Here is a 13515-nt window from a genome sequence, read left to right on the forward strand (position 1 = left end):
AGCGAGCGCCACCGACCCGAGCCGCCGCTCCCGCCTCCTCCACTTTACCCCGAGTCCCGCTTCCAACCGCGAGGCGGAAGGGCCAAGGTGGGCACCTTCACTCCCACCTCGGGCGCCCCTGAGATACCCAGCGGCGAGGGGGCGCGGGGTCAGGAGGGGTCCCGGGGTGCAGGGCAGACGCCGGGAGTGCCCACAAAGCCCGCCCGGGGGCGCAGCGTGCGGCGCGGGTGGAGGCGGCCGGTGGCCGGAGGGGCGGGGACGGGCGGGGGCGGGGCGGAGGCTCCCTCCTCTCGATCTTCCCCCTCCTCTTCCTCCTCCCCCACCTCCCCCTCTTCCTCCTCCTCCTCCTCCTCCTCCTCCTCCTCGCCCTCCTATCGCTGCCGCCGACTCCACCCGGCTGAGGAGCGGGGAGTCCGCGGCGCTGGCTTGGGGCTGCGGGATGGGGAGTTAGCGCCACGGCGGCGGCAGTGGCCGCAGCGCAACCGGCCGCCGCCCCCGGGTCTGTCCCGCCGGGGGCGCGGGGCGCGGCCAGCCCGCCCCGGAGCCAGGCCCGCGGGCGGCGGCGACGGAGGAGCTGGGCAGGTGGATGCGGCTGGAAGATGGCGCCCTCGGGCCCGGGCAGCGTCAGGCGGCGGTGCCGGCGGGTGCTCTACTGGATCCCGGTGGTGTTCATCAGCCTTCTGCTCGGCTGGTCCTACTACGCCTACGCCATCCAGCTGTGCATAGGTGAGTGCGCGCCGCGCCCGCCACCGACCCCCGCCGGCCCCCGGAGGGAGAGCATGCACCTGTCAGCAGCCTTCGCTCGCCCCCCGCCCCCTGCGCAGCCACCTCGACAGTCCCGGGACGCCGAGCGCCCGCCGCACCAGCGGCACTTCCACCCTCCCCATCCCGGAGACCCCCTTGCGCCCCTCGTGCTGCCGGCTGGCTTCGCGTCCGCTGCCGCCGCGGCCGAAAACAGCCTCCGGGCAGCCTCCCTCCACTCACACTCCCTTGCCTCCCCCTTACAACTCGGTGTCACCCCTACTCCATCGAGTACGCAGCCGAGCCGCCCCTCCGCCTTCCGCTATCCACCGCCACCCCAGCCACACCCCCTACCTCGGCTGCACCGCACCTGCGAGAACTAGGGTCTCCGCCGCCTGCAGCCTCCGCGGAGAAGTGAGGCCCGGGGAGGCTGCGGTGGGAGCTGGAGGGTTGCAAGCTGGGCCCAGGATTCGAGCTGCGCCAGACCCGCGCGGGGGATGGTGGCCTCGGCCTTCGGTGTCAGGGCTATCTTTTGCTGGTTGTCCTTAATCCACTTCTTGAAAATTTGTGACAGCGCTGTGGGGCGTTTCTGCTGCCTTTATGATTTAGGGATTGCCAGTTGTACACTTTCTAGTTAAAAAGAGGTGAAGGTGGGTGAGCTATTAGAAAGTCTTTTCAAAGACATGCAATACGCAGGATTATCATTTAGACGTTGCAATACTAGAGGGGAAAAAAAGTGACTATCCGAGGTTTGGGGGGGGGGGTTGTTTTTTTTATTTGTTTGTTTGTTTTTCATCCAGAGAGCCACGTGGCTCAAGTCCAAGTTTTAGGCTCCTGAATTGGTGGGTAGGGTACTGTCAATGTTAAAGATGGAAGAAGAAGAAAATAAAAGTTCAGTATGCACGATAGGGAATACAATTCTGTTCCTGAATGTAAGCAGGCTTCTACCTTCAGAGGTTTGTGAAAGCTGACCTGTGCTATCAGAAACCGTGTTAAAACAGAAGATGACCTTTCTGCCAGTGACTTCTGATTGCTTTTTGTGTCTGGTGTTTCGCCTGAGAAGGTGTCTATGTTTTTGCCATACCTAGCACCAGTTTTGGGTGGGACAAGGACAGAGGTTAAACAGTGGCCTGTTTAGTTGAACCTTATCAACCAAAGAATTTCAGAACTTCAGGACTCAGACATAGAATCTTGTCTGAAACCGTCTTACCTCCAAATGTTGCTCCTTGTAAGAAACAGGTATCACAATAATACCTCTAAGTAATTACTGACATAACTTTCAAGAGAATTCAGACTGAGATATCGTCTTTAAGTGTGATAATATTATTGAATTTAGACATGATTTCAGGACAAAAGAAGTGAATCTGTTTTAGAAAAGGGTTGGATTGCACTAAAATCGTCAAGATGCAATATCTAAATATGTTATATTCAAGTCATCCAAAATGTATAGAAAAAAGGTTTTCAGGAACATGTTTAATTTTTGTATTAGTTGTTATTATCAAAACAGCTTGTCTTATTGAGATATGCTCTATAGGTTACATAACTACTAGAAACCTTCGTTGCATTGCATTGGTTTGCCCTCTTAAAAGCAGTGAACAGTTTCAATTATTGTAACTAGTACAAAAGAGGGAAGTCAGGGAAGGCATTTATTTTCCTATATTATCACATTAAGCTAAGAAGCTTGGCCTGATACACTGTTTCATGTCTATCAGGAGGAAGCATATGAAGGCAGGCAGAGCTTTTTTTTCCTTGTAACTCCCTCTGTTCTGGCTAACGTGAGACATGGGAGGTCTTGCTGTACTGGATAGATAGGTCATGGGGAAGAATAAGTAGAAAATCATAGTTATCTTGGGGTCATATTTTTATATATCCATCCTAGAAATTGAAGGTAAATCTCACGTATCCATGAAATTTATATCCCTATTTTAGTAAGTGAAAATTTGACTCTTTTTAAACTGCCTAAGTGACATGGCCTGTTATTATTTACCTGCTGATCAAAAGTGAAGTCTTGGGGCGCCTGGGTGGCTCAGTTGGTTAAGCAACTGCCTTTGGTTTAGGTCATGATCCTAGAGTCCTAGGGTCTAGTCCCGCATAGGGCTCCCACTCTGCGGGGGGTCTGTTTCTCCCTCTCACCTTTCCCCTCTCATGCTCTCTCCTCTCATTCTGTCTCTCAAATAAATAGATAAAATCCTTAAAAAATAAAAAATAAAAAGTGAGGTCTTGTATCACCTCTTGTCGCCACCTGCCTGGCCTGGTAAGATGCCTGTCATGTTGAAAGCAATCGAGAAATGGTCCTCAAAAAACGGAAGATGCAAAGGCAATATCTCTGAGTTTGTCAGAAAGTAGTTTTTTATATTTTTATTACTGTAGAAACAAATAGTAATCATATGAAAGTCTAGATTGTAGAGTCTAGGAAAAAACACAAATTGAAAATAAATTTCATTCTAGAAACTATGGCAGTTTAGGGGTGGGAAGCTCTAATAGTGTGGATAGATAGCCTTGGTTGAGTAGGAAGTTGAAATTAACTGTACAGTTCCTTTATAAGCCCTAGGAAAGATGGCAGCTAGTATGATAGATACACAAAACCAGCCTCCTCTGCTTGTCATAAACAAAGCAAATGGGAATGCCAAACTTCCCTACCTCCACCCCCACGACTAGCCCCCCCCCCCCCCTCCCGCAGCATTAATCACATCTCAGACTGCCCTGTCCTTTGTGGATTCCTTTTTTGTTAGAAGTTGCTATTTACAATCAGATTTTCCAAATTTCACCTATAAAACATTGGCCAGGGTTGGGACCAGAGGGTGATGGTGACTGGAAACTGAAATAGGTAATAGAATAAAATAAACAGGGTGATTTACCCTAGTCCTCCTTTTACATCTGCTGTCAGCTGAGGATGACCCTGAATATAAATTACTTTGTGCCCTTTGCTGAATGAACTGCAATTTAGGAGTAGTGCTTATCCCGGTATCCTTGGAAACTGGAGATAATGATTCTCATTACAGTTAGTTTCTATATTTAACAATGTGAATGTGTGTGGCTCTCTAGGCACTTTTTCAGTTAGCATGATGTTTGCTTAGTGGTTGTATTTTATGAAATTATAAAGTCATATCTCTTCTTGGAATATGTGTATATAAAAATATATGGGATATACATATATGTTGTATGAGAGTCACGTGTTTTGGTTAAGTTTCTTTCCAGTCTACCAAAGAAAATATGGAGGAGTTCTGCTAATAATTGTGAACAGTCAGAACATAATATAGTTTGTTGATTAACTATGATTTTTTTATTCATATTATTTGTCCCTCCTGCCTTCCCTCTCTTTCCTCCTGCTCTCTCCACCCAGCTTCTTTTGTGTCTCATCTGTCTTTTCAGCCCTTTAGTTCATTTGAATTAGATAAGTTCAAAGGGTAAAATTTGTCAGGTGGTGCTTTGGGATGCTGAATTGGAATAAGGCCAGTCTGCAGTCTCAGCTGTGGTTGGTTCAGTGGACATATTAAACATGGTTTATAGGTTTTACAAACTCATTAATGGCAGTTACCTTGTTAACTTTTCTTGTTGAAGAAGTAACTGAAGTTTTCCCTTTTAAGTGCTAACATTCAAAGTTGTTTTAACTATTTTTCTACCTTTTTATTTTGTTACCATTTCAAATTTAAAAGTTTCAAGAACAGTACAAGAAACCTCCACATAGCCTCATTTTACCATTTTGGCTTCCGTGGCTCCAAACCATATTACTTCTCCACCCTCACTTTAAGCAGTTGCCACGAAACAGTTACTCTCCAGTTGTGTGCTCACATGGTTCTGAGTTTGCTTATGGCTTTACTTAAGTCATTTGAAGCAACCATGAAGCTTGACCAGCTTAGGGATTATCTAGACCAACCCCCTCCCGCCTTTGTAGAGGAAGGTAAATGGTCAAGCTCTGTGTCCGTTCTCCAAATTAACCAGCAAAGCCGTGACTTAAGCTGCTGTGGTACAAATGTTAAAACGTCTGTCCCCCTTTCCCTTCAGTGTCCTCCCCCAGCTCTCTCTAGTCCACTGGGATTATTTAGCAAGTCTATTAAATTTTGTTGTTGCCGAATATGGATTGACATAGCACTGAAAGTGAGGCAACAGCCTTTACAAAATGATTTCAGAGTTTTAGAATGATTTATAGTCTGGGCCACATAGTTACCACCACTCAACTTTGCTGCTGTAGCAAAAAGGCAGTGATGGATAGTGCCTTAACAGGTGGGTGTGGCGGGGTTCCAAAGAAAGTTTATTTACAAAAATAGTGGGCAGGCCTGACTTGGCTTTTAGGCAGTAGATTGCTGACTCGGGAGTATGTTAAGAAGTGAGCCCCTTAGAATATTGGGTGTATACGCACAGGTTTGCAAATCTTTATTAACAAACAATCCTCAGAAATGATTGCCGCCTCTTATATTGCACAGTGATTTTTGAAGATGTTTAAGAGCTGAATGAGCTAGTGTACGTACTTCGAGATCAATTTGGGAGAGATACAGTTATTTTTTCCTTCTTTTAAACAGACATAAGGATAGAATATGTAACATCTCATACTAGGATACTGTTAAGCAATGATCCACCATTAATTCAAGGTCATTGCAGGTTCAAGGATGGAGACTGAACAGGGCTCTAAATTAACTTCCATCATGAATTGAATTTGAACTAGACAGAGATGGAAGTGTGTTCTTGTTATTGGTAAACTATAATTTAAAAAAATTTCCAGGAAATTAAAGCTTCTTTTGAAAAAACTGCAGACAGATGATCTTGGGAATACCAGTGTTACTATCCATAATAATTAAAATAATTTTAAATGACATAGAAGGTACATACATAAAAAAACTGATATAAATGTTTAATGCCTAAATGACTAAGAAATCATTTCTTGCTGAAAATAATGATGCAAAATATATCAGTTCTGGACTTTTTGACATTCTCAAATATTTTGAAGATTTTAAATTATATGAAAGAGGGATAAAAACTCAACATTTCATCAAATCTAACCCAAATGTATAGGATAGGATATGCTTCAAATTTTGATCTGTGCTGTCTGCCATTTGACTTTAATATAAATGGTCCCTGAGAAAGCAGGAGGAGAAAAGACTCTGCTTAATGCTTTCTTGGTTCCATTTAGTGTGTCAGAGAATTCTTTTTCTTTTGATGTATTGCACAATGCAGCATTACTGTTTGCTATTACATCCTATTAGAGATAACATATCTTATAGAATAGAGACAACAAACAATCATCACAGTTCTTAGCATGCAGAGGAGCTCCATAATTATTGAATGACTTGATCTCATTGTGATTTTTGGCAAGTCTTTTTCAATCCATTTTAAATGTAAGAACATGCCCTCGGATAATGTAAATAAGTAAAAGAACAGAATCCTCTAGTAAAAACTCAATTTAAACTAAGGCTCATTTTAGAAAGCTTCGTTTCAAATGCGTACTGAGAATGTCATCCATGCCATTAGGTTAAATATGGGCTCCAGTGTTTCCAGTAATTAAACAGAAACCAAAGGGATGGTTTCTTAAATCACGATAATTAATTGTCTCTAGAGATGGTGCATTTCTACAAGGTTAGGAAGATGTCAGCTTCAGAAGGGTTTGAGGAAGGTTCATTCAAAAGCATTTATTGAATCCTGTTTTGTGCCAGGCACTTTCCTCTAGAGAGGTGATTTAGAGGAAAACTTAATGGAGATCTTTTCCTATTAGCTAAGAAAAAAATTACCTCCGGAGGGGTAGGGGGAAAACCTTGAAACCTTCTCTCTGACTTTGGCATAAGGAGAGGGGGTTGTTTCCTTTCAGAATGCCACTCCCACAGCACAGAGGCAGGAGAGCCTAAATGGAAAACAAAATACCCACTCCTAGGAGCCTGTGAATTGGTTTTTGGACCGGCATAAAAGAATAATCAATGAAGTAGGTAAAAAAAAAAAAAAAAAAGCTGATGGAGAGCACTTCAGGAGTAATGAATTTCTAATTATGTTATAAATCATACCACATGTAAATATCTCAGAGTAAGATTACAACCAGCAATTTTTGCTCCTGCTATGAACTAGGTGGTTGTTCTTTTCCCTCCTTTTGTACCCGATGCCTGGGCATTTTTTACTCTACTCCCAGCCCAGGGTCTGTGATTTGGTGGGTGAAATTGAGGAAGCAGCGAACTTCCTGAAAACAACTCATCGAATCTATGGAAAGACTAGAAAACAGAGCTTAGAAAATACGCAGAGTCCAAGAGGAGTTGGATGAGGTAAAGCTGACGTTATACCAGAGGAATGGTCTTTCGCAAGAGCCGCTGCTCTGGTGTCTGACCATCCCAGAGCACTCCTCTCTGTGACTTTGTAAAGATGATTCCAGGAGCATCAGCTGGCTGAGCTGACATTGTTGTGCCCATGTCCCAGGCAACAGGGTTCAGCAAGAACAGGTGTTTGATCTTTTTGGCTTCCATGGTAGGAAGAAGTGCCAGGAAGACAAAACACACACACACACACACACACACGCACGCACACGCACGCATCCCACAGATTAGCATGGTTGAGGATTCTCATTAATGTTTTTGTTTGTTTTTATTTTTCATCTTGATGGAAAATTTGTGCTTTTTCATCTAAAAAAAAAATGGACCCATGACTTACATTTTTTTAGTTTATGCTGCCGATTTCTTGTATTTTGATGGTTGTATCACATCTCTTGGCCTTCTTTTCTCTAGGAAGGGTGAGTTCGTGAGTCCCCTGTGACTCCAGCACTGATGGTCATGACTGTAGAAATACATTTTCTAGCTTGTAAAATGATAGATTAGAACATGGCATGGATCCTTGGGAAGACAGTATTCCAAAGAAAGATCATTTAGAAAGACAGTCTTAATATGATGTGGAACCACGTGATTTTATATTACTATTTAGAGATACCACAGGGAACTAATAATAAAAGTAGAACGTAATTGAATTAATTCTTTCCTAGCCTGTTAGAAAATTGTTGAGATATCTTTTAATTCCCTTTAGGGTAATTTTATTGTAATGTCTTCATTTTTACCTCAGTCAAATGCTGAGAGTGCAAAAGGGTGGAATTTGCAGGGCAGGGTCGGGGTTTTGATCATAGCATATTTGTAATGAAATGCAGCCTATTCCAGGACTAGAACAAACTCAAATTTGCAGGGTAGGGGTGGGGCGAGGGCAGCAGGGAGGAGGTAGGTGACCTGATTTCTTAAGAAGCATATGGTAGCAATAAAGTAATGAGCTATGATTGCTGGAAATTTTTCCTTTCCAAAATTCTGTCACATTTTGAAACATATGTGTAGCATTTTTCCTAATTTGACTTTTCATCTGACTGTGACTTTTAAATTCAATTAGAAATATTAGTGCCAGAAATGTTACAAAACCCATTTTTATTTGGGAGGCAGTCTTGAGCAAAAATACGTGCTGCATTGATTGTCTCAGCACTTGTCTGCACTCTAAAATGCGTACTTGACAGTAGTTCCTTTTAGATATGTTGTTGATTACATTTTAAAAATGCAAATGAAGGAGAAGTGCTTTTATAGATGATTGAGTTTTATTTCGTTGCCAGTGTTTCTCCCTGGTATCCCAAAATTTCTCCTCTCATGAAATGTAAGTGAAGCGTTCCTCTTGTACTTAGTTTGACCTCTTCGGATTTATTTGCCAGCATTGCCACCCCGGAGGAGCACAGTGATGCAAAGGAGTGCATCAGCAAACTAAACACCAATAAACAAAAAACCTTTAAAGAAAATTCCTTCAAAACCAATATCCCAAGAATACAGTCATTTCAAGGTAGTTTATCTTCATGATCATCTTATAATAGATATAATCCTTGTTTAAAAACAAGCAGCTCATGTATTTCCAAGAACTTTACAGATTTATTTGCTTATAATTCTGTGAAATTTGGAGAATTAAAATGCTTCATCATGGTTTTATATATTTTCTTATATAGATATAAAATCAAGTTTCTGTCTCTGTGTTCATTGCATTCTGTGAAAACTGGATTTTCACCCTATTTGAAGGGTATGTTGAGAATGAGGTGTCTTAAAACTCAGACAGGAATCTGTCCCTGATCCTTCTGGGGGCCCAAGGGTCATCTCAAGGTGGCAGGTAGCTCACTGTGAGATGTGGCTTTTCACCAAATTTGTAGGGATCTGAAACATGGTGGGACTTAAAATATTATCTCTATACTGTACATGTTATTCACATTGGGGGTACAAGTGGGAAGGGCAGTCTGTTCCAACACAGCTGATGTCAAGCTCTCATGAGAGACACCTGACACCACTTACGGAATGAAAGAGATTTCAGTTATAAGCCTCAAACTTAAAGTCATAAGCCTGCTATCAATTGCAGGGGCTAATCTGTGATTGAAGTTATTTCTAAGTCAGCAACTCCATGTGACATGTTTTAGGAAGAAAGGAAGTCAGAGAATTATATACTGGATGGGATATGACTGGTGATTCTCCAGGACATCTCCACGGAGGTCAGTTAATGTGAAGGGGTAAAGCACCAAGACCAGTTGGACTTAGTCGGGGTTTTGATCATAGCATATTTGTAATGAAATGCAGCCTATTCCAGGACTAGAACAAACTCAAAGCTAACAGCTGAGAGCAGGATGTCAGTTGAAGGAGGGTAAGGAGGAGGGATTCACTATGCCCGCCCCATAACTCACATTTTAACAAATATTTACAAAATCCAAGAATTGAGTGCATTTCAACCATCCCTAATTTATTTAATACTCTTTTAATGTATTCATTCACTCAAGAATATTAACTCCTCTTAGAGTTTACATTCTAGTTGCAGGGTTGGGGAGAACAGGTAAGAAACATAGGTAAGTAGCTTTCATCACTTGTAAGAGCCATGACCAAAAGCAAGGCAGAAAGGATTGGGAAGGGCAGTGGCAGGTTTGCATTTTTAATAAGGTGCTCCTGGAATCTGAGCAAGGATGCTGAGGGGGTTAACCATTGCTGATGCAGGGAAGAAATGCATCTCGGGTCCATCTCAAGTCCTTCTAAAAGGGAGACTCCTGAGGCCGGAGTCTGCATGCATGTTGGAGGACGAATAAGGAAATCATTTTTCTGCAGTGGAAGGAACAAGGGCAAGGGAAGTAGGTGACAAGGTCACAGGGATGTGGTAAAGACGGAGATTATATTGGGCCTCAAAGGCCCCTGTGAAGACTGTGGCTGTGCTCGGAGAGAGGAGGACCTGCTGCGGGATATTGAGTAGTAGAGGGACATGCTGTGGCTTATGTTTACAAAGATGGTACTTACTGCTGAGTAGTGTAGGCTGTTTCATCAATCTATGTGAGAAAAGTGGTATCTCACACGAGGATGGGGGCAGTGGAAGTGAGGATTCTGGATGCATTCTGAGAGACCACAGAATTTCCAGACAGACTTATGTGAGTTGTGAAGAAAAGGAAAAAAATATAAAAATGATTCCAGTATTTTGAGCTAAACACCCGGAAGGATGGCGATCAGCCAAGGTGGAAACCTGCAGGTAGAATGAGGTGACCTTAGATCAGTCGTGGGTATGTTGACGTTGAAATAGACATGCTGAGTGAGCAGTTGCATGTATAACCTTGGCATTTGGGAAAGAGTTGGGACTGGAGGAATACATTTGGGAGTCTTCAGCATAAAAGTAGATTTAAAGAATTAATGCTCAATACATTTGTCCCACCAAAGGAATACGTGGAAAGTGAGCAGAGACGAAACAGTGAGAGTTCAGGAGATGAGGGGTACCAGCACGAAATGGAGGAAAATTGAGAATGCGGTGTCCTGAGGCCCGAGGAGGAAGGGGGCTCAAGGAGGAGGATAGGAATCAGCAGATACACTCATATGTCCAATGAAATAAGGCCTGAGAATTTAGTGATGTGGATATTGAACTTTTATTTTGATTTTATTACTGACCACACTCTGAGACCCCAAGTGGAAAAGGTTTATCAAGAAGAAACATGTATACCAGTGTGCGGATTGCTAGGAAATCTGAAATCATTCAATCCAAATTAAAAAGGGCTTTACTCTATTAGGCAAGCTTAACTTTCTCATTATACGTAGAAAATCTACAGAAAATCTCATGAGAGTGGTAATGATGTCTGATTAACATTATAGTCCTGAGACAAGAGGACAGCACATAGCACGTAATATTTCCTTTTTCTTAAATGAAGGAATGCCCGCTGAACTTGTTTGGGCCTTTGTGAGCCCAGTACACAGTTTAAGCATCAAAGAACATGAATCCTAGTGAGCCTGGGTGACTTAGTCGTTAAGTGTCTGCCTTTGGCTCAGGTCATGATCCCAGGACCTTGGGATTGAGCCCTGCATGGTGCTCACTGGTCAGTGGGAAGCCTGCTTCTGTCTCTCCCACTCCCCCTGCTTGTGTTCCCTCTTTCAATCTTTCCCTCTCTGTCAAATAAATAAATAAAATCTAAAAAAAAAAAAAGAACATTTATGAGAGCATTATCTATTTTACCTTTTTATTATTTGATCAGTCAGACGTTCATAAATAAGTTTGTAATATTTTTATGGTTTCAGGTTATGGGCTGAATTCCCCCCCCCCTCCAAAATTCATGTTGCAACCTTAACTCCCAATAACTTGGAAGGTGGCTGTGTTTGGAGATAGAGCCTTAAAGAGGCAGTTAAGTTACAATTAGGTCATTAGGATAGGTTCTAACACCATATGATTATGGGAAGTTTGCATCCAGACAGAGAGGAAAGACAATGTGAAGACACAGGGGGAAGATGGCCATCCCTAAGCCAGGGAGAGAGGCCTCAGAAAAAACCAAACCTGCTAACATCTCGACTTCAGATTTCTAGCTTCCAGAACTGTGAGAAAATAGATTTTTCCTTGTTTAGGTCCTGCACTCAGCAACACTTTGTTACGGCAACCCTAGCAAACTAATACACAAATAAAGCAAGCAGAAGCCTTTTTTTTTTCTTTTTTTTTTTTCTTTCTGGGCATTGAGATGTAATCATCTATAATAAAGATTTAGATAAAACGAATTATAGAATCCATTTGAAAATGTAAAGGAGCAATTAAAAATAATTTAGAATATATTAAATGTTAGCATTAATATAAAAATAATCACTAAAAATAAGTGAAATATATCTGTACAAAGTATTCAGACCCCGTTTTAATAGTTTTCAGATAACTGAAATCTCCCCGTGAAGCACAGACGTTTTTTAATCCCTTATAGATTAAAAAAAAAAAAAGGTCTTCTAAAATGTTTCAGCTCCCCCTTTCCTTGCCCCGACCTTTCTCAAGTAGAGCATGCTGAACATAATTTAACTTTGAGTAAAGGCTATCAATCCAAGACAGATATATGTATGAAGTGGATATCCAAGACCCTTGACGTCCTCGCATTTACATTCCCAGTTTCTTCTAATTCTTATTGACTGAAAAGGTCAAGAAGGAACGGAATTTGTCATTTTACTTGACCATTCTTTTGAATCTCAGGCATTGAGAAGCTGGGAAGGCTCATGAATGAAGCACTTCAGTGGAAAAGCCTAGCCAGGCATCTACATTGTTTTCAAAAGATTTTATTTATTTTATTTGATAGAGAGAGAGATCACAAGTAGGCAGAAAGGCAGGCAGAGAGAGAGGGGGAAGCAGGCTCCCTGCCAAGCAGGGAGCCTGATGCGGGGTTAGATCCCAGGACCCTGAGATCATGACCCAAGCCTAAGGCAGAGGCTTTAACCCACTGAGCCACCCAGGTGCCCCGGTTGTTTCCACCTTTAATGTTGCTTCGAATGTGGTTGCGCAAATAGATACCTGTTCAGGTCCCTGAGATCAGTTCTTATAGGTGTATGTGCGCAGAAGGGTGATGTTGGATTATATGGTAATTGTAGGTGCAATTTTTTTTTTTTAAGGATCACCATACAGTTTTCCTGGAACCTTGATTTTTGTTGAAAGTGTGATTCCAGAGAAGCCTGGATATGCCCTTGTAAACATCCAAATTTGAAGGTCTCCAGAGGTATCTAGGAGGGCCATCCCAATGTCACTGTAGTAATTTTTAACTACCTTGTCCTTTAATGGTGCAGCAGAAATGTGGCTGTCTAGGAATCATGAATGATCCCATTTTGCCCATGAGGCAGGCTTCATTACTGAAAAGTGTGTCCCTCATGAAATGCGGGCCATCAAGTATCCCCGAGGCAGAAATGTTAAGAGTTGCTGGCCTATTGTACATAGTCTAAAATTCAACAATTTCTGAGTAACCAGAGCACCACTGCTCACTGGCAGACATTGTATCTTTTTAAAGAGCAACATGTTCACAAGAATAGAAGGCACACACACTTGGTATCTGAGCTAGTGGGGAGAAGTGGGGGTAACTTAACTCGGTTCTGTAGCTGCATCAGTAACCTGTGCTATTAATCGTGAACTGGGTCCCCATCCACAGTACGGGACTGCATGATTTCACACACGAATAGCAAGGCGTTCGATTGTCCGCAGAGCTAGGGTAAATGAAAATGGTTTACAAACAGAAGCAAAAATCAGTACGTACAACTGGGGAGAGAGCCAGGTAGGAAACACGAAGCAGCTCATACAATGAGCAGAGGAAGAGACCCCGTCCAAATATTGATGACTCTCTTACTCAACTCTGCACACAAATTCTGGAACTTCCCACTTACATTAATGAATACATCTACCATATAATTAGGTGGTATTTGTATAATACTGCGCTCTTGTAATATACTGTATCATACGGCAGAGGCAGTGTGAGTTTTTCATCTGTGTGTGGGCTGCCAGTTTATGCTTATATCAGATTATACCAAATTTGCAGCAACTGAACATACATTGCCA

General features: G+C 42.6%; 1 protein-coding gene across 3 annotated transcripts in view; it reads left to right on the plus strand.

Annotated features, from left to right (window-relative positions):
- Nucleotides 1-358: 358 nt before the first annotated feature.
- Nucleotides 359-13515, plus strand: part of ZDHHC2 (zinc finger DHHC-type palmitoyltransferase 2) — a 73296-nt gene continuing 60139 nt past the window's right edge. For all 3 annotated transcript variants that reach the window (XR_004381185.1, XR_004381186.1, XM_032844954.1), the window contains exon 1: nt 359-726. Coding sequence is in view for 1 of the 3 variants with exons in the window: in XM_032844954.1 (XP_032700845.1) it covers nt 600-726 (127 nt within the window). In the remaining 2 variants the exon portion in view is untranslated. The remainder of the gene's footprint in view (nt 727-13515) is intronic.

Source organism: Lontra canadensis, unplaced genomic scaffold, assembly GCF_010015895.1.
Source record: "Lontra canadensis isolate GAN:19392208 unplaced genomic scaffold, GSC_riverotter_1.0 scaffold159, whole genome shotgun sequence".
NCBI lineage: Eukaryota > Metazoa > Chordata > Mammalia > Carnivora > Mustelidae > Lontra > Lontra canadensis.